At 48.3% G+C, this 20,332-nt stretch overlaps 1 protein-coding gene across 1 annotated transcript in view; it reads left to right on the top strand.

Moving 5' to 3' along the window:
- The window catches only part of FAM234B (family with sequence similarity 234 member B), a gene marked incomplete at its 5' end in the record, with an annotated part of 30,940 nt that extends 12,486 nt beyond the window's left edge, over positions 1-18,454 (top strand). Inside the window, 10 exons of the mRNA XM_080913721.1 lie at positions 3,194-3,385; positions 4,747-4,877; positions 9,047-9,194; positions 9,482-9,623; positions 10,740-10,883; positions 11,014-11,095; positions 12,257-12,412; positions 15,296-15,413; positions 16,975-17,195; positions 17,709-18,454. Coding sequence (XP_080769847.1) covers positions 3,194-3,385; positions 4,747-4,877; positions 9,047-9,194; positions 9,482-9,623; positions 10,740-10,883; positions 11,014-11,095; positions 12,257-12,412; positions 15,296-15,413; positions 16,975-17,195; positions 17,709-17,714 — 1,340 coding nt within the window. The 3' untranslated portion in view covers positions 17,715-18,454. The remainder of the gene's footprint in view (positions 1-3,193; positions 3,386-4,746; positions 4,878-9,046; positions 9,195-9,481; positions 9,624-10,739; positions 10,884-11,013; positions 11,096-12,256; positions 12,413-15,295; positions 15,414-16,974; positions 17,196-17,708) is intronic.
- Between the last annotated feature and the right edge of the window lie 1,878 nt (positions 18,455-20,332).

The following is a 20,332-nucleotide window of genomic DNA, read 5'->3' as shown; positions in this document are numbered from 1 at the left end:
GAAAAGTCCGCCTACTTCTGTTCTCCCCAGTAATTGGCTGAAGCCACTTTTATTTAACCAGTAGCTTTAAACTGGGGAGCAACATTTACATAGCATCATTAGTGGCACATGAGAATCTGCTAGTGGGACGAGGTGGTGGTAGGTAACCAGATTTTGGGGGTCAGTATTTAGCATTTGAATACATAGCAGTACCAGGCCAGCCCTGAACACCATCCACATTATGTTTTGAGACAGCATCTCTCACTGGCCTGGATCTGCCTAGCAACCCCAGACGCTGCCTGTCCACCTCCACATCACTGCTGTTCTATAATGTACCACCTCTCCAGGCTTTTTCTGTGGGTTCTGGGGATTGAACTCAGGCTTTCTTGCTTTGGTAGCAACCACTTTGCCAACGGAGCCATCTCCCCAGCCTGTGCGAGGGATCGGTCATGACTCAATGTCTTTGAAGACAGATGAGTGGGCCCATGGCCCTTTCAGTTGAATTGTCCACGTTTGTCCTCCCTGGGAAGGCTAGACAACGTGGAGGATGTTTATCAGCTCCCCAGCCTTGTGAGAGAGACTGAGGAGAGCAACTAACTTCTCTGCTCCTCACACCTGGGGTCAGAGCAGGGTGGTGGCTATGAACCTGACCCTGGTCAGAGCTGGTCTCAAGCTGCTCCCACTAGAGCGCTTTCTATTTTGTATTCCAGTGATCTTTTTCTCTCTTGTCCAGGGGAACATTAGCAGCTTTGAGGGCCTATACTGCCACTAGTAGGGTCCTACACCCTGACACATCTGTCAATAGTTTCTTTATTAAACCCTCCATAGCTTACACATGATAAGCAACCAACCAACCAACCAACCAACCAACCAACCAACCAACCAACCAACCAACAACAATCCCACCTCCAAACCAAAAGAATTAAACAGCAAGAAGAAGCAGAAATGCCTCATTTTTATGATAGCTATACAGGGTCCTAGTTTGCCTGCAGCGTCTACTGAATTGGTAATGATCACAGTATATCAGCGGATGCAAGAACCCTACCTGGAAGGTGAAGAAATCCTAGCAAGTGTGTTTTGATCAGTTAGGCCCAGGGTGATTTTCCGGGTATGCTTTAGAGTTTTCTAGAGTGTGCGTTTGCCTGACAGCACTGAAATACCTTTTGGAAGCATGTTTGGTAAACAGATGCAACAGGGAGAGAGCATCTGGGTTTGGAGCAGACCTTCCTGTGATCTCAACCTGGGGGCATTTTCCTGGTCTGTGACTCACTGACCTTTGAATAAGGTCAGAGATGCTGAAGCTATTTGGTATTTTACCTACTTTGCTCTATATCAAGATGCATAGTGACAAAACAGAGGGTTTGGATACTATGTAGACAAACAGGATTTGCCCGCAGGTTAGAAAAGTAAGAATGTAACTATATCAGCTGCTTCTGTGTGCCTGTGACAAAATTGACCAAAACCAATTTACAAACAAGTTTATTTTTGGCAATGGGCTCTCAGAGCTCCCCCCTCCCTTGGTGACGTACTTCCTCCAGCAAGGCTTTTCACATCTTAAAGGTTCCATAATGTCCTAAAATGATACCACCAACCAGGGACCAAGTGTTCAAATACCCGAGACTGTTGGGGGCATTTCTCACTCAAATCACAACAATAACCACCATTAGGAACTTTCAGTGTGCTGTGCTCTGTTGTGGGCTCACAGTAGACACACACCCTGTGTGAATTGATTTGCTTCTCAACACAGTCTGACCAAGTAGGCTAGTACTGTCCCCCTTTTCCCGAAGAGGAAACCGAGGCACACTAAGGTCGAGGAACTCTTTAGAGTCCCACATCTGGTAAAATGCAGACTTGAAGTTCAAGTATGAGGTTCTGTAGTTCATGTCTCCAGCCCTCATGCCTCATGGATGTCCCACTGGGAACAGCGGGATAGAATTGGTTGCTCAAACAAGCATGCATTGGCCACAGCAGGCCCTGTTCACCTTCTCCTGGTTCAGAGATTCTCCTGCCTCTGCTTTCCAAGTGCCAGGGTTAAAGGCATGAACCACCACGGCTGGGCCTCTCATTGGAGTTCTTAAGCAGGAAGAGTTGAACAGTATTGGTCTGGAAAAGTCTAGAAGGCAATACGGGAGGTCTAACACAGCAAGCCAGCAAGCCACATCCTGTTTCCCATTTGAGGCTGTATTGTTTAACACTGAGGAACAGGAAGGCTGAAGCCTAGAAACTTCAGGTGTCTGAAAGTAGAAAGCGTAAGTGAGTCACAATGCCCCTGCCTCAGAGTGAAAGTCCAGCTGGCAGGAAGTATGACTGTTAGTAAGCCACAGCCTGGCCTTAGCTGCCATGGCTTTCCTTCCCACTTACCTGCGTGTTCCTTTCCTGCAGACAGGGAGACCTCCTTTCTGCTCACCTCTCCGTAACTTGCAGGTCATTTCTGAAAACCTGCTTTTCTGTTTGGGGAACCTTTGCTGCTGACGACGCCCTGCCCCTCGTAGATTCTAGGTCAGCCTGGGCACTCCTGCGCATTTCTTTCCTGCCTGAGTGGTTTGTTTGTTCTTCTCAACAACTACTCTGTGCTGTTCTGGGTTTGATTTTTTAAAAATTCCATTTATTTAATGTGTGTGTGTGTGTGTGTGTGTGTTGTGTGCACACATGCATGTGACAGAGCATATGCAGAAGCCAGAGGACGATTCTTAGAAGCTGATTCTCTCCTCTTATGTGGGAATACTGGAACAGTTCTGGGGGCTAGAGACTGAACTCCATCCTCGGCAGCACAAGCCTTTCCCCACCCACTTTGATGGCCTCACCCCTGTCTTTTGCTCAGCAAACACCTGGCTGCTCTATGTAGCAGGTATCTTATGATGTGCTGGGAAATCAGATATTACCGTCTCTCTTCAAAGATGCCACTATCCAGTGTGGGCTCAGGTGGCAGACAGCTAAACAGATGCGTTGGGAAAGGTGCCAAAACGGAGGCACAGTAAGGCAGTCTGGAGGAGCCCACAGCGGCTGGTCTTACACTTGTCCTACACGCGGTGTGAGGTAGAAGAGATGACAACTTCTGTGTTCACACCTTGTCAAAACCACAGGAAGGAGCCGAGCATACAAGTGTGAGCTACTGTTTCACCACCCACTCACTGTCCATGTTCAGTTTCCAAGTGTTTGCTTCTCCCTGACTCCTCCTCTCTTCCCCTTCCTTACCGCTCTTACTTGCCTTCAGGCAGTGGCTCACAACCAACTGCAGATCTCCTGTGCCTTTCGGGGATGAACGGCAGCACACTGTGGGCCAGTCCCCTTCCAGAGGAGGCTCAAGATGTCACATGCTTAGATCTGACGCCGGGAAGTGTGGCCAAAACCGTCTGCCTCGTGACAGGGACTCGCAAGTTGCTCAGTGCATTCAATGCAACGTCAGGTAAATGGTGGCTCTGAGCACACAGTGTTGCCTCTGTGAGCCTCAGTGTCGCGTCTGAGCAGCCTGCAGGGGAAAAGATGTTTGTCCTCTGGAAACTGCTTTGCTACTGTGGTTCAGAAGGTGGTTATTAAGGGTAAGAGATAAGGGACTTGGGCCGATGGAGTATGTAGATTCTTGTTGCAACCCGTTTGGTAATAAGATGGGGCTAAATAAACTCTTATCCAAACAGATGCAGAAGGGGAGGGCTGGGTCGTAAATAATGTGTCTGCTCTGGTCTTTGTATAACAGGCAAGAGAGTATCACCTTTCTCTGAATTCTGCTGGTCTGTGTGTGAACCTGGGTCCTGGCTGGATGTTAGGGAAAAGAACTCTCAGTCTTGTGCTGATATGGCCTTTTAGCTTCCTTTCTGTTTTAGATTCACAGGCCAGCAGTGATAAAAACGAGTCTAGTATGGAAAAGGTATCTCCATATAATATAATATGATGTTTGTATATATGTAACTATGTATTCCTTAGCATGCACCAAGCCTTCCGTTTGACTCCGAGCACCACATAAACTGGACATAGTGGTGCAGACCTGTAATCACAGCCCTCAAATCACTTTTAAGAGGTAGAAACAGGATCTGAAGTTCAAGGTCCTCCTTGGCTACATAGTAAGCTGAAGGCTAGCCTGAGCTATATGAGCTCCTATATTTAAAACAAATCACCAGGGTGTACTTACCGTCCTCTCCCAGGACCGAAGTCCTTGAGAGCCTTCTGCAATTTCTCTGGTGTGGGCTCTTTAGTGCATACAATGCTGTCTGACAGACACGTTCCTCAGCCCTGCTTGACAGGAGGACATAGACATCTCTATTTGATATACAAAATCCAGATGCGTGGGGCTAAAGAGATGGCCCCGTGATTAAGAGCACTTACTGGCTACTCTTACGGAGGACCTGACTTCAGGTCCCAGCAGCACAGGGCAGCTACAAGCAGCTGTAGCTCCAGTTACAGGGGTTCTGATGCCCTCTTCTGACTGTCCAGGACATCAGCCCACACCAGTGCACAGGCATACACACAGGCAAAGCAGTCGCACACATAGAGTAAAACAACAAGCAAACAAACCAGAATCCAGATGTGAGATTATCACATGCATGCGGAGCCAGATGCTTGAGAATCTCAGATCCCACTTTCTGCTCCCTTTGTCAGAAAAAAAAAGAAAAAAACTAATGAGAAGATGTGTGTGTGTGTGTGTGTGTGTGTGTGTGTGTGTGTGTGTGTGTGAGTGATCTGCTGTCTCCTGTTGAGTTTTCTCTCCTGGCGCAGGCATTGTGTATCAGCCTTTTGTTGAGACAGTGATGATCGATCTGTCTCCTTCCCTAGGGAAAGTCCTCTGGACTCTAAACCCAAACTATCTGTCCAATGGTACCTTGGCCGCCCCGGTGGTGGTGCTTCCAGACCTGGATGAAGATGGTGTGAGAGATCTGGTGGTGCTGGCCATTGGAGAATTGCAGGTACGGTCTCCAGCGATGGTTGTTTTAAGGGCTGCATAGGACCTTGTTGTTGCAATCGCTCAGTGTAAAGTAGATTCCCTTAGTGAGGTTAAGTGAACCAAGAATATTCCACATTCATTTCCCATGACACACTGTGGTTCTGAGGACTGGGGTTTAGGAGAGCCCTGGAGGCAGATGGCTCAATGTGTAAATTCCTCCTGAACCACTCTGTGGCCTGGGGCAAATGGTACCAATCCATGCTCTTGTTTCTTCTCATGTCTAAGTGAGGACGTTTTATCTCTCCCTGTAGGCTGCTTATAAAAATTAGAGCTAACAAATTAAGTCCCTAGAAAACTGCATATTTTTTACTCTGTACATGGGATGTTAGCTTTTTCTATATTGTGTCTATTTAAAATTGGCCTCAGTTGTAAACCAGTAGGACAGACGGATAGAAGGCTCACGGGATGTAAGCTTTGGATATAGCGTAGTTGGTAGTGTGATGGGTTAGCATGCACAAAGCCCTTGTTTGGTCCCTGACATGTATAGATCAGGTGTGGTGGTGACACTTGTTCTCAGGATAGAGACAGGAGGGTTAGTTCAAGGTCATCTGTAGTGAGCTAGGTGAGACCCTACAACAACAACAACAACATCATCAACAACAACTAAGTCACAAGCAAGGGCTTCACCCTTGTAATCCCAGCACAGGGGATTGAAAGTTCCAGGTGACCCCAGGCTGCACATTGAGACTGTCTAAACTGATCAGACTAAATTCTTTCTGATCCATCAACGACCAAAGAGAGGTGCTGGAAGGACACAGACTTTCAGTGTTGATGTGGGAGCTCACACCTATAAATTCCAGCACTTGGAAGCTGAGACAGGAGGATTGCTGTAAGTTTGAGGACAGGTCTATTTAGTAAGTTCTAGTCTGTCTAGTATGCCACAGCGATGCAGTGTCTTAATTTTCTCCCTTCCCCCTCAAGACAGATAAACTTTGATTCCAGCACAATAGCCTCATAAGCCATGGCTCAGACACTGTGGAGCCCTCTTTCAAGTCTCAGGAAAGATCAAATTAATGAGCTGTATCCCAGTTAAAATTTTTATTTGTTGTTTGTTTGTTTTAGACAGGATCTCACTATGTAGCCCTGGCTGGCCCCAAACTCACCTAGATTTACCTGCCTCTGTTTCCCAAAGAACTAGGACTAAAGGATATGCCACCATGACTGGCTTCACATTCAAGCTGTATGCAGTTGGGTGGTTGTGGTTCATGCCTTTAATCCCGGCACTGGGGAGGTAGAGGCAGGCAGATCTCTGTGAGTTCAAGGCAGCCTGGTGTATAGATTGAGTTCGAGGACAGCCACAATTATACAGAGAAAACCTGTGTTAAAACAACAATAACAACAACAAAAACTGAATGTATTTTATTATATATATGGTTGCTTTACCTACTTATATGTCTGAGTACCACATGTGTGCCTGGTGCTTTTGGAGATGAGAAGAGGGCATCAGATCCTCTGGGACTGGGCTTTCAGATGAGTGTGAGCCACCATAAGGGTGCTGGGAACCAAACTCAAGTCCTCTGCAGAGGAGAATCCATCTTGCTAGTCCAGCCTTTCTTAAAGGTCAATTTCACTGGCTCAGTCTGTTTGGTTTTTATTTTTGAGACAGGGTCTCCTTTTGTAGCCCTGCCCCAGACTCAGATTTGCCTGCCATTGCTTCCTCATTAGGTTGGCCTGATACAAGAATCATTCCCCTACTGTTTTATTTTAAATAATTAGTTTTTATGTATGAGTCCCCCGTCTGCAAGTACACCTGCATGTCGGACAGGGCGTCAGACCTGATTGTTGGAGAATTGAACTCAGGACCTCTGGTCTCACCAGCCACCTCACCCGGTGTTTTTAAACTCTGTATCCTAGCCACTATGGATAGAAGCAGGGTAGGGTGGAGGGATGGAGGAGATTTGTTCCCGCTGAAGGAAGTGATTTTCTGGGGAGAGAATGGGAAACCGCTCTCTGATGGAACCTTCTTGTTTGAGATTTTGGGGGACAGAGTCTCACTGTGTGTCTCAGGCTTGCCTTAAACTGACAATCTTCCTCATCCTGTCTGTTCCCCTCGTGCTGGAGTTTCGGGCGTGTGTCGCCATGACTAGCAGAACTTAGTCTCAGTGCCTCACCTGCTTCTTATGCTCTGTGGTGCTGAAGGGCGGTGGGCCAGGCTTCTGGAAGCTTCCACACTACAGGGCCCTTGTCAGAGGAATCGGCTCACCTGCTCTTAACCCTGTCTCTACTCCGTCGATTGGACAGCTGGCCTCGCAGAATTTATTCCTTTGAGCAGTACCATACAGATTATATAATAGTCTCCGTTCTGCCTGAAAGTGACAGTTCCAGGATATTCCGAGGGAGGCCGTGGATTTAGGCAGTGGCCCCGGCCACTTCTGCCTTGATTACAGGCAATGACAATCGTGAGGAGCTGTGTGAGCCACAGACATAAGAAAGGGAATATATTAAGGACTGTGACTTAAGAATCCTTAGGGTTTGGGCTGAACTTGGCAGAAGAGCCTCCTTTAGTGTTCAGGGACTGGTCTGGTCTAGAATGTTATGGAGAGGGGAGCTGAGAAGCCTGTAGTCATTGCAGTCACACTGTGTGTCAGCCTGAATCTGAGCTTCACACACACATACACACACACACACACACACACACACACACACAAATTCAATAAAATAAAGGAAAAACAGTCTTTAGAGCTCATGCTAATAAACAGTGGCCCGTGGGTTAAATTCTTCCCACTGTTGGTTTTCCCACATAAATTTTTGTTGGAGCACAGTCAGTTCCTGTCCTTCCTGTGACGGATTCATGCTAGGATACCAGTAGAGAGTAGTTGCTATGGAGACCGTGCAACTGGAGAGACCTACAATATCTACCTGCTGGTTATCAAAGTGTTGCTGATTTTGAGAGTGAGCTTGGCAGTGGCCAGGCCAGACACCTGATGCTTCAGGAGAATTCTATGGGCCTGTGGGTGCACCAGTGTGTCAGCCACTGCTGACATCAAATACCTGGCAAAGTCAGCTGGGGGGAGAAAGGCCTCACCAAGCATTACAGCGTGAAGAGCCAGGAGGAGAAGGAAGGCATGGTGGGGGCAGGAGGGGCCCGAGCTGTCACATTGTATCCACAGTCAGGAAGCGGCAGGGCCCGAGCTGTCACATTGTATCCACAGTCAGGAAGCAGGGAGACAAATGCTTGTGCTCACTTCTAGTTCTTTCCTATTGAAATCTCCTTTCATTTATGTGTGTGCATGTGCTTGTATGTTTGTCTGTAGGTGTCTCTGTGCACATGTGTGTGTATGTGAGTGACCTAGGAAGGCAGACGAGTTTGATCCCACCAAGCCAGAGTCGCAGGGATTTGTACATTGCCTGACTTTAGTTCTGGGATCCGAACACCCGTCCTCATGGTTGAACAAGTACTTATAACTGCTGCCCCTTCTCTACTGTCCCTGATCTTTTTATTTTTATTCAGTCAAGACCCCAAGCTGATAGAATGAAGCTGCCTATATCCAAGTTTGGACTTCCTACTTAGTTAAACTTTCTAGCTAGAGAGATGGCTCAGCGGTTAAGAGCACTGACTGCTCTCCCAGAGGTCCCAAGTTCAGTTCCCAACAACCACATGGTGATTCACAACCATCTGTAATGGGATCTGATGCCCTCTTCTGGTGTGTCTGAAGACAGCTACAGTGTATGTATATATTAAACAAACAGATCTTAAGAAAAACACACACACATAAAATAAGTATTTAAAGAAAATATGTTCTAGAAACATCTTCAGAGACACCCAGAACTGTGTTTCCTTGGTGATTCTAATCCCTGTCAAGCTGACCATCTGGGTCTCTGCTGGTAAAAACTGGTTCTTGAGTAAAGAGCCCCCCATGTATCAGCAGGTTATATTTAGCTCTGGAGCTTTAGGTGATGACATCACTGACAACCTCCGTGCTTCATCATCTGAGGAATCGTAAAGGTCCTTTTCATACCTATCTAATCAGGGAGTATGCACTTGCCCCATTTTTTCTCTCCAGAAACAAGCAAGCACGTTAGGCTTTGTGCTTTCCAACCATGGGCAGTGTCCTCGAGCCCTTAGCTCCCGAGGTCTTTGGAAATCAAAGGCCTCTGCTAATATGTCTCCCCTTTCTTTTACTTCTTCAGCCAGATCTGTGTTTCCTGCTGGTGTCTGGCCGGACGGGGAGTCCCGTGGGCCGACCTGTGAAGTATAACATCGTGGGAGTGGGGAATCTGATTGGTCCCCAGGTTTACATCACCGCTGGAGGCGCTGTCTACATCCTGTTTGGCTTTGGTAAGAAGCAATGCTGGCTTCGGCTTCTGCTGCCCTGGTGCAGGTGCCCTGACGGGGTTGCTGGTGGTGGCTCTTTTCCGGCTCCTGTTATAGGCCCTCTCCCCGCTCAGGTCATTAATTCTGCTTTTCCTCGATGCCCTTTCTGGGGAAAGGGACTGCCCGCATCGGCTCGGTCACTTTCCCATCACTCCAAGTGGGACCAGCTGGGGTGAGCCCCTCCCTGGGATAGCCCCGGGGGAGTTCTTTGAAACCCAGCTTCTCAGTGTTGACTCTTCCTGTGGCACTAGGAAATATACAAGCAGTCGCCCTGCGGGACATTTTTGTTCAGGCCCAAAATCGAGACAGCTCACCACCCTCTCTGCAGATAGAGGAGCCGGAATGGGAGAAGCGCAGATCTGTCAACCTGTCTGAGCTCATCGATGTTTACAGGTATTGCTGATACGCGTCTTTGGCCATAGAGGTCTTCCGGAGACTCGTACACCACGGGGGTCTCTGAGTTTGGGTTGACTAGTGAGTGGGGGCAGAAGTCTGGGGCAAGTGTTTCTAACCTTCAAACACCAACCTAGGCTAAACACAGTGAGAAATTTGTTTCTTCTGGTCGTGGAATGTTGGGTGAGTGATTATGTCACACATGGATGGTAAGGATTGATATTCATGTGTGGTCCGAATCAGAACAGCTACAGGATGTATTTATAAAACGGCTGTGAGGTTATAGGAAAGGTTTCATCTCCTCCCCATATTCTTCTCCTAGCTGAGGAATCGTTGTGACAGAGCAGGAATAAGACACATGAAATCTTACTATTTAATTTTCATTTACTTCTCAACATGTGTTGTCATATGCAGTGATCTATGTGTTTTGCCTACGCAACTCTTGGCGTGGGTCATAATTGTCTTATTCCTTTCTGTCAGGGGTTTCAAGTCATTGCTAGCATTTCTCCTTCTGGTCTTATCATGTTATTTTAGTGAATTTGATGGAATGGTTCCAGTAGTGTAGAAAAGGAAATAATCTGATGATGTAAATGCCAGGTGTTTCTGCCCAAGCTTACTGACAATTTCAGGCCACCTGTTCCCATCTCTGTTGTCCTCGGTGCCATTATCTTCTGCGCTGTTACTGTCCCCAGAGGGTCCAAGTAGAGAGGATTTCCAACCGGGAAGAGTTGGAAGTCCATATCACGGACCGTGGATTCACTCCTCTGCAAATTGAAAATATTGGGAAAAAATTGTGCACGTACCCAACGTATACAGCTTCCTCTCCCCTCGTCATTATTTCCTGAAGGGTGTAGATTGTGTTTATACACTGTACTGGGGGTTAGAACTAATCTACGGGTGGTTCCCATTACGTAGGGGGACATGGGTTTCATGGAGACGATGTCTGCCCAGTGTAAGGACGATGAGCGTGTGAATCTGGTATCGGCAGCAGGTCCTGGCACCAGCCCCTGCACAGACACTAGGGGCTAACTGAATACACAAGCACACATTAGAATGAACAGATACAGGAGTCTCATCCACTCCCAGGATTAACCGCTGAGTTTTTGTTGGATGTAGTGACGGAGTTGAGCTTCTCCAGTTGGTGAAGGCACCAGATTCCAACAGCAGCAGCCTCCTGATCACAACCAGACAAGGCCTGGTCCTGCTTAGGGGACAAGATCTCACGCCTCACTGGAAAGTGAACTTTCAAGGCCTGCGCAGGTTTGCAGAGTACCCTTCATGGCTGCTGATCTCAAACAGTTGCTTTTTACCCGTGGCTGGTGCAAGGGAAGGGAGGGAGGCCCTGTTGCTTTCTGTATATGCTGTTCATTGCTTCCTGGTCTGTGTGCAGCCAGCCTACTCCTGGGTATTTCACCGATGACCAGACGTTGGACTTCTTTCTGCAGACGCAAGACGGAGTTGGGATGAAAAAGGTAAAAACAGGCCTCAAATCTATGAGAACTTTTGGAAAGAACGGGCTCCGTGTCCAGCCCTGGGTGAGATACTGGGAAGAATAAGAACTGGAAACATCGTCTCTCCCCTCAGAGAGCTCCAGTTTAGTGGATGGATACATTGGAAACTCACAGGTCATTGCTAAAACTCTCAATAGCGGCTTTTCTGGACCAATTCTATGTTCTTTCTTTCAGGAGCCTGTACTTACAGTTAGGAGGGAGGGATCACCTTACAACTCTGGGTAGGGAAAGGCAGGTGTAAATGGAGGTCATACTTCAGTGCAGGCCTAAGCAGGTTTCAGAGAGGTCAGGACTCAGTGGCTGGGCCTGTGGGAGGCTTTTGTTAAAGGAAGGCAATATGGGCAGGGCCTTTAAGATCGGATTTATGTTGTGGACAGCAAGGAGTACAGGGCCGGGCACCCTAAGACCAGAGCTCAGAGACAGAGGTGCTACAGCATGTTGGGGATGCTGAGTCATGGGCTCTGCATCTCTCTTTTCTGTAGGGTTGTTTGGAGTGAGGATGGAATGCTCTGGTAATCGTTTTCACTTAGTTAATGTCAGAGTTGGTCTGTTCATTTGTTTTGGTTTTTTTGAAACAGGGTTTCTCTGTATAGCCCTGGCTATCCTAGAACCCTCTCTGTAGACCAGGCTATCCTTGAGCTTACAGTGATCCTCTTGCCTCTACCTCCTGAGTACTGGCATTAAAGATGTGCACCACCGCTGCCCGGCTCAGAATTTTAGTTTTAAAAAACAATCGGCCTAGGGCCTAGATTTTATGTTGGCAATTAAAGCTAACCAATTATGGGCAAAAAATGGCCCCAAACCATTCAGTTTATACTGAAGCCTTGCAGACTTTCTTCTTACCATTTCTTCAATAGTACAGCAACAACTATTGACTTGACATTCGTTACATTGCAACAGGTCCAGCAGGTAACCTTGAACATGATCTACGTGCACAGGAGGACATGTGTAGCTATGTGCAAATGCTTGCCCTGTATAAAAGGGACGGCGTCTGGTGGTTCCGTGTGTCATGTCGGGTGTTGGAGCCCAGCGCCTCACAGACATGGAGGAGGGTGAATACTCACTCTTGCCTTACTGTTTGTTTCCGCGTGTTTTCTTGTCCCCTGCTCTCCTCATTTGCAGATGACTGTGGTAGATGGTGACTCTGGCTCCATTGTCTGGAGTTACAGTATTCCGTGTCACATGAAGGAAACACCAACCACTTCTGCAATGACTTCAGACCAGAAGTCTGTCTTCCTCTTCTGGGCCGAAGCGCTGAATACTGCCTCTCTCAATTCTGTGAGTGAGGGGGGATGGAGGGGTAGGAGGTGGCCATGGGGGAAGGTGGGGTAGTTCCCTTCTCAGTCACACAGCCACAACTGCGGCTCCACAGGGCTGAGGTGGCTCTCAGAAGGTTTTCTCACCAGTCGCCTTCTAAGGACTTGAGTGGAACCAGATCCGTGCTCTCCAGCTGCTCTTCCCCTTTGCCTTTTCATGAAGGATCCGAGCCCTGGCTACGCCCCTTAACTACAGACTAACTACAGTGTTGGTGGAGTTGGGGGTGGGTGGGATAGGAAAAGCACTCTGAGACACCATGCTCAGAGCCACAGGCCAATCTGCTGCTGTGGAAGAGGAGAGATCACTGTGATTGCTCTGGTTGGGAAGGAGTTGGCCAGACTCTAAAGCCAATACACTTAGACAGCAGAGAGCGTGAGAACTGAGAGTAGATGCTGGGAACTGGGTGCAGAGGAGGCCTAAGATGAGGGGTCAGGGGGAATCATGGGTAAGGAAGAAGCCTGACACCTCGAAGGCAGATGCCAGGTTTTTCGTCTCACCCTGCAGTATCCAGGAGGAGTGCACGAGGCGGGGTGGGTTAGGCAGCGGGGTGGGTTAGGCGGGGTTGCTCCCTAGAATGCGCTGGAACTCAGCTGACAGTCCAGTGGGATACACTCTGCCTCATCTGCTATGTGCCAGAGGCTGGGACTGTCTGTGGGGGACTGAGCATAACAGGATGGAGCTCAGAAGCTCTGGAGAAGGCGGTGGCCCAGGGACAGGGGAACATGGTAGACACACAGCTCTGAATTTGTCAGCCATGACCTCCCGACAAGTTACTTTCTTCCCAAGCCTCCTGTTCTTTACTCATAGAGACGCTAATCTATCCCCTCACTTTGATGACTAGACTCCTCTGAAGACCAGGGCACGGTGCCAGCTCTGCCGGTGCTCCCAGTCCTGCCCTGTGTCCTCATAGGCTAATGAGGGGATTGGACCAGATGGTCTTCAAGATGAGCTCCTGTATGTAACTCCGAGGGTAGCTTAAGAACATGGAGGTCCAGATATGAGCTCTGCATGGGGCTGGCAAGATAAGCTGTCCTTGCGAGTAAGTCGTCTGCTGCCAAGGTTGACAACTTGAGTTTGATCTCTGGGAACCATGTGGTGAGAGAGGAAAATGAGCATCCCCCCCACCCCCACCCCAAATCAGGAGTCTCCCGACCTCTACATGCACACTGTGGCACATACACACATACACACAACATATATAGGAGTGTGAACAAAAGAAGCGACATTGATTCTGGTCAGGGGTGATTAGGGAGTGTCTCAGAGAGAGGTTGTGTGGGAAGGTTTGTGTGGTGGGGAGGGGGCTCAGATAGGAGGAGACAGTGTGAGTGATTGACTCTTTAAGGAACCGAAAGGGTTTGGTGTGGATTGAGAGTGTCCGCAGATGGTTTTAAAGCACAGGGTTGGCAGCAGACAGGTTCGGGTGGAGTTTACAGGAAGTGACGTGAGAAATGCTAGCTGTTTGCTTGTTTGTTTGGTGGGTTTTGCTTTTGTTTTCATTTTGAGATACATCTTTCTACATAGCCCTGGCTGTCCTGGAACTCATTACTTAGACCATGTCGGCCTTGAACTCACCGAGGTCCATGGGCCTTTGCATCCCAAGTGCTGGGGTTAAAGACATGCATCAGACTGAAATGCCTCAGCTGTCATGCTGAGAACTTCGGGGTTCATTGTGTAGGCGTGAGGGAAGTGATCAGTCACTACCATGTTGTGTTAGCGGAGCCTATGGTCTGTCCCTCCATACATGGGCACATAGAAATGGCTTCCTCTGCTTCAAGGCCTCAAGGAGGGAGTGAGGATGCAAGACTGTACCCATCCCCCTCCCCCTCAGAAGGGTGCCTCTCAGACAGAGTCAATGGAGGCGGGGCCCAGCAGTCTCTGTACTTTAACACGTGTGTGGCTGTCTGCACATGGGCTAGTGCAGTCCATCCCCAGGCAGAAGGCATGAGGATAAAGTACTCTTGTGGGTGTTTCTCCTGCTGCCGGAACTCAGAAAGTCAGTGCTCAGATCTTAGCACTTTTTATTAGTAATTGGTGGTTTTCTTCAGTTTAGTGAGTCTGGTTCTCTGAGGGACTGTTGGGTGTTTCTGGTATTTACCCTGGTGCTTGTCATTGTCATCAAACCAGGTCTTTATACTTCATCCTAGCCCCTTGCAGTTGGTTTTGGCATCCAATTAATTCAAGGAAATTTGTCTACTGTTCAGAAATAGCTTATTTCTCTACAGAGAATGAGAGTCCCAGCTCTGCCATAGGTGGAAGTTAGTAGTCTGCACAGACTTCCTCCCCGCCCTGCCTGCTTTCTATCCCCTGCCTCCCTTCTTTGTGCTCACATTTCAAGTATTCTCTTCCCTACACCTTCTCTTCTCCTCCCTTCCTCCCCTCCTTCCTCCTTCCCTTCTCCCCTCCTTCCCTCCTCCTTCTCCTTCCCTCCTCCTCTTCTTCTCTCCTCCTCCCCTCCTTCATCCTCCCCTTCCCTCTTCCTTTTCTCCTCCTTCCCCTCCTTTCTCCTCTTCTTCCCTCCTCCTTCCCTTTCTTTCCTTCCTTCCGTCTACCTCCCCTCTTTCCCTCCTCCTTTATTCCCCCTCCCCTCTTTTTCCTCCTCCTTGCCATTTTCTCTCTTTCCCCCTCCCCTTCCATTTTTTCTTCTTTCTCTCTTATGTATTGTTGACTGCAGATAATGGTTTAGAGTCGGGGCAAACCGTGCTTTGGCTTCTGTGTAATCCCATGGCCCCTGTAGTTGGGATCAGGACAGGGTGTGACTAGAACCTTCCGCTCTGCCCCTCCCCAATGGAGTCTCTGTGTGGGCAGTGCAGTAACCCATGCTCTCCTTTCTCTGTGACTTGCCAGGATGACAGCTCAGGAGCCGAGCCTCCTGGCCTTTACCACCTTTACCTGCTGCACCCAACCTTCCCCTCCATCCTCCTGGACCTGAGCAACACCACTGGCATAGTGACAGCTTCGGAGGGTGAGTCCCTGTGACACAAGTGTCCTGGCCGAGTGGTACCTTTGCTCACCAAGGGAAGGATAGGGCATTTCAAGAGGCAGCAGTATCATTTCCCTCCGTGTCCCCAGAACCAGGGCTTAGCTGGGGAGCTCTGTCAGAATTCTAGGGTGAGAACACATATTCTCTGGATGTGCTGAGAACTGAGGGGAAGTGTGCCCCCATTCCAGCAGGACTCCTGGGGGTGAGGTGGAGCCCCCACTGTGTGCCAGGTGCCTGTAGGGGTTTAGGATTGTCAGTTAACTGTGTGGGGAATAATGCAAGGAGAGATGTGACTTCGACGGCATTGATTTAGCTATTGCTTCTGTGAATATTAAATGCACTGTATCAAAATTGGAGTCAACAGAAGAAAGAAGCAGAGGAGAATTGTTACCCATAACCTGACCTCTCAACGTTTGGAAATATTCCTCATTGCGCATCTATTTAAGTAAACCATAAAGCAGATCTGAGAACATATCCTAGAAATACTTCATTCAGGAGCCCAAAGCCCTGGAAGCTGAACTACTGCTGCCTGCTAGTCTCCGCTGGGCTCCTGCTGGTGGGTGGACAAGGAGAGACCAATGTACCCACATCTCCCTGCTGTCTTTCTTTGCCAGCTGGAGAGGGGACAGTTAGACAGGTCTCATGTAGACCAGGCTGACCTCAAATTGGCTCTGTAGCTGAAGATGGCCTTGAACCTTTGACCCTCTTGCCTTTACCTCCCAAGTGCTTGATTACAGGTATGCACCCTTACACAGATCTCCTTCATGCCTTTCCACACTCGATTGCCTCTGGTCGACTTGCTCCTTACAGTTCCCTTGAGCTGCAGCAGTGTCTGTCCTCTGCACCCTGGGCTTTATGGGACAGACAGCTGATCTGGAGAGCAAGCAGGCTGTCAGCTGGCTGGGAAGTGGGTGGGCATCGGCTTGCAAAACCATGTAAGAGATATAAATAAAGCTGGCTTGCAACTTCTGCTTAAAACATGGTAAATAAGAATCTCATGGGCTGGGGATGTAGCCCACTTGGCAGAGTGCCTGCTTAGCATGCATGAGGCCCGGGGTTTGATCCCAACGCTGGGGAAGTGGAGGCAGGAGAGTAAAAGGTTTTTCCTTGGCTACAGAGCCAGTTCACGGCTGTTTACCAAGCTAGGCCAGTGCTCTGCCCTGGTCATCTACATGTCCTCCAGAGTAAAGCACCACAGTTACCCTGGGCAGAGGAGGAGAGGAGAGGAGAGGGGCCACAGAGGAAGAGGCAGGGTGAACCAAAGCAGCGGACTGGAGGAGCACTGGCTGAGTTTGAAGCTCACAGTGACAGCGTGTTTAGGGGAGGTGCCAGTGAGCCTGCCAGCCAACAAAGCTCTGCAGTTGTGTGGAAAACAGAGCCACCTCATGTCCCTTTCACACAAGCAGTGCTAATTCCCATCTTATAGACAGGCAGGGAGTCGCATGTAGGACTTTGTGCCTGTCACATAAATCCACGTGATGATGAGCTGCCGGCAGAGCCTCACCTCTCTTGCCAACTGCTTCTTGTCATTGTCCTTCCTCAGTTGGAATCAACGACATCTGGAAAGATGCCTTTTATGTCACCAGGACGACAGGAATGAGCCCCGAAGGACACCCTACCTCTTTGGTGGTCAGCAAGCTTAGCCTGCGCTGGGCTCTCATGGAAGGCCAGATGGTTCAGCTGAAGGAGTCCACCCCTAAAATTGGCCGTGGGGAACTGCGGAGATTCCTATCTAGGATAAAGTTTGTAGATTCCCCCTACCAGGTAACTAGCCTATTACTTTTTAACTAAAAAAAATTTTTTTTAATCACATCTATGTGTGAGTCTCACACACGTCCTGACACATGTTTACTGATCAGTGGACAGTTACAGAAATTAGTTTTCTTCTATGTGGGTTGTCAGGCATTTAGAAATGTGACACTGTGGTGGTTTTGTTTTGTTTTTGTTTTGTTTCCATCCCAATGACTGGACGGGGTAGATCTTCCTGGCATTTATGTATAGGGACCAATGATGTTCGTATCCATGCAGCTTTGGTTTACAGAACCTATATACCACATAGTGACCTTGCTAAAAGCACCAGTGCTTTTCCTTAAAAAAATATGTGGGCCAAGTTCAAAGTTGAAGAGCTTATCAGTGAGAAAAACCAAGTTCTTGGGGCTCACAAACTGTTGGTGCTAAACTACAGCACTGGGAAATGAAGAAACATTCTGGTCTTTAGGTCTCCCTTTGCTTTAAAAATCTCACTTAAAGAGGGTAATAATGGTCATTTCCCCACAGATCTAGTGCAATGGAACTCCTCAGACTCAGAAGAACTCTACGGACTGGCTCCTCTTTCTCCTGTGTCATCCTCGAGAGAGGATGACGTCGGGGGCCGTGCGGCACTTGGGATCACTGTACTTTGGCAGCCTGTTGGAGCTATGAAATGTAGCATGGTCTACTTAGCTGGGGAATTTCACAACCTTCCCATCCTTGCACTAACCCCTTCTCCTGAGAACTCGGTGTGGATCGTTTGGAAATGTGACTTATAGCTGTTTTATTTTTAATTTTTTTGAACCTCTAATTTATAAACCCTTGTGGGGAAATCCAGTGGCCTACAAGCAGGATATATGTTATTTTGTTATTAGGCCTTGTGTGTGTATGTGTATGTGTATGTGTATGTGTGTGTGTGTGTGTGTCTGTGTCTGTGTGTCCAGTGTCGTAACAATTATTTTTGAGATATGCCCCAAGCTTCAGGGATTCAATTTCTTGTCCTTGTGAAATTCTTCTGGCTTGGCCATCTTGATGTGTCCAGATGGCCTATCTCTGATCCTGAGGGTCACACACCACTGTTTTCCCTCTGTCTGTACTGTGGTTCCTTTTCAACTCTAGACAGCAGTGAGGAACACTGGATGTCATGATGGGGCTAGTTATCCAGGATGCTCATGTCTGTCTCCTAGACTGTCCACCTGTTGAGTGGTCATGAGAACAGACATGCTTCTATCACGGAGGGAGCAAGGGGAAGACCTTCCAAGACTCCTCTGACCAGGTCCTTGTGTCATGCCCTTCGAGCTTTGGTGGCTCTGCTGCCACGGTCTTCGATTCTGCAATAATGACAGAGGGTTTGCATGCACGCTGTCCTCAGCTTAAAGGCTGGAAGTCCCACGGCCTTGTTTTTGCTGCAGCTCTACCCTCTTGCTCCAAGTCTTCTCTGGGGCATCTCCGTCTCTTCCTGCTTCCTCTTTCATTCAGGGATCCGTTTCTGGGTCTGGTATGCAGCCACTCTGGCCCATGTCCTTCCCTCCTTGTAGAGCTTTGAAGCATATTCTGAGAAAGTTCTCATGTAAATACTGTAATTTTTTTTAATATAATGATCAAGTTCTCTAATTGCTGCCATACTTTTCTGCCCTCTTGTATGTAAACATTTGACCTCTTTTTAACTCTTTCAAACACCCATGTCATTATCTGACATGTTCTGTTCTCATGGTGGCCAGTGAAAATGAACTTGAGGGAAACCAGGTTCTCTCCTCACTTGGGTGTGTGTCTTTTTAGCTTGTATTAATAAATCCTAGGAAACTAGAGTCTAGGCTTAAGGGGCTATGAATTGCCCACAATAGGTGTTATGGGTAACAGAGGTTGGTACTTGGTCCACCTTGCAGATTGGCCTCACCGAACTTGTTGGTACCTCTTCCATAAAGACCAGAAAAGCATATTTGGAATTCATATGGGACCAGGTTGACTTCGAGTAGGGGGAACAGTGAATAGAGTCTGGAGATGATTCCAGGTTCATTTCTAGAAAGTTGAATTTATGCCAGTAAAGGGTCTTAGAATATAGTTTGGATTGTGGACTGGATTTCAGTGGACCAACATGTCAAATGGGTAGTGGTCCTAAGGCCTGACTGAGCCCCTGCAGGCACAGCCTCTGCAGTGATGCTCTTGGAGAGGCCAGCAGGGCAGGAAGGGGTGAGACACAAAGATGCCCAACGGAGACCTGGTGTCGTTGCTCGGGCTGGAGGCTGTTTATGCTGGTTGAGTCTTAGGTGAGAGGAAGCTATACGGTATCACTGAATTTTTGGTGTTCTCGTAAATAACATTTCAACGCCTCCATCCTAGAAGTGTGAATCGATTTCTTGCTGAATGCAATGGAAACTCTAGGCTCACTTCCTGCTGCAGCTGGTACAACAAGGTAGCCGAGGGTTGGATGGTTTCATCTGACCTCCTGTCAAATGCCTCCCTAAACTTCTTCCTCCTTGCAGGCGACAGCTCACCCAGACACCCAAGATAGGAAGTGATTGGTGTGGGCTTCCCACAGAACCAATCTGAGCACTACTCAGAAGTAGTGCTGTCTGCAGGGCCAGGGTTACCCCTCCCCTCAGTTTTTCCTTTCCTTCCTTTGTAAGCCCCCCCTTCCCTGCACACCATCCTTACCAGCCCCAAAACATGCAGTGTGGTGATACCAACTAACCCCAGGAATGTGAATCGCTGTCCATGTTACCTGCATTGAGGAGGAGCCAGGGGTTTGTTGCCAGGAAGTACCATTTAAAATGTGAACTGCGACAGAACAAATAAATGCTGTGTACAGGAACACACACGTGTGCCCTTCTCATTCTTCTTGCTAACCAGGATGGCTCACTTCCCTTGTAGAATAAAGGTCAGTAGACAGCTGGCATCCCTGGTGGGGGAAAACAGCAGGACCTTTCTGGGATGAATGGGCTGGTGGGTATCCAGAGGGAAGCATCTGCCCCAGGCTCTACCGTAGAACGAGACTGTGTGAGTCTCCTCTGGGAACCTGGGAAGCCATTTTAGAAGAGAGCCTGACGCTATAAGCTATAGAAACCTCCGGCTATCATATCACCTTTCTAATGGCTTTTAGGGCCATATTTAATGTTTACAAGTTTTTATTACTGTACGTGCCATGGCATGCG

This window comes from Micromys minutus (assembly GCF_963924665.1).
Source record: "Micromys minutus genome assembly, chromosome: 3".
NCBI lineage: Eukaryota > Metazoa > Chordata > Mammalia > Rodentia > Muridae > Micromys > Micromys minutus.
This window is presented reverse-complemented; position numbering and strand designations above follow the sequence as displayed.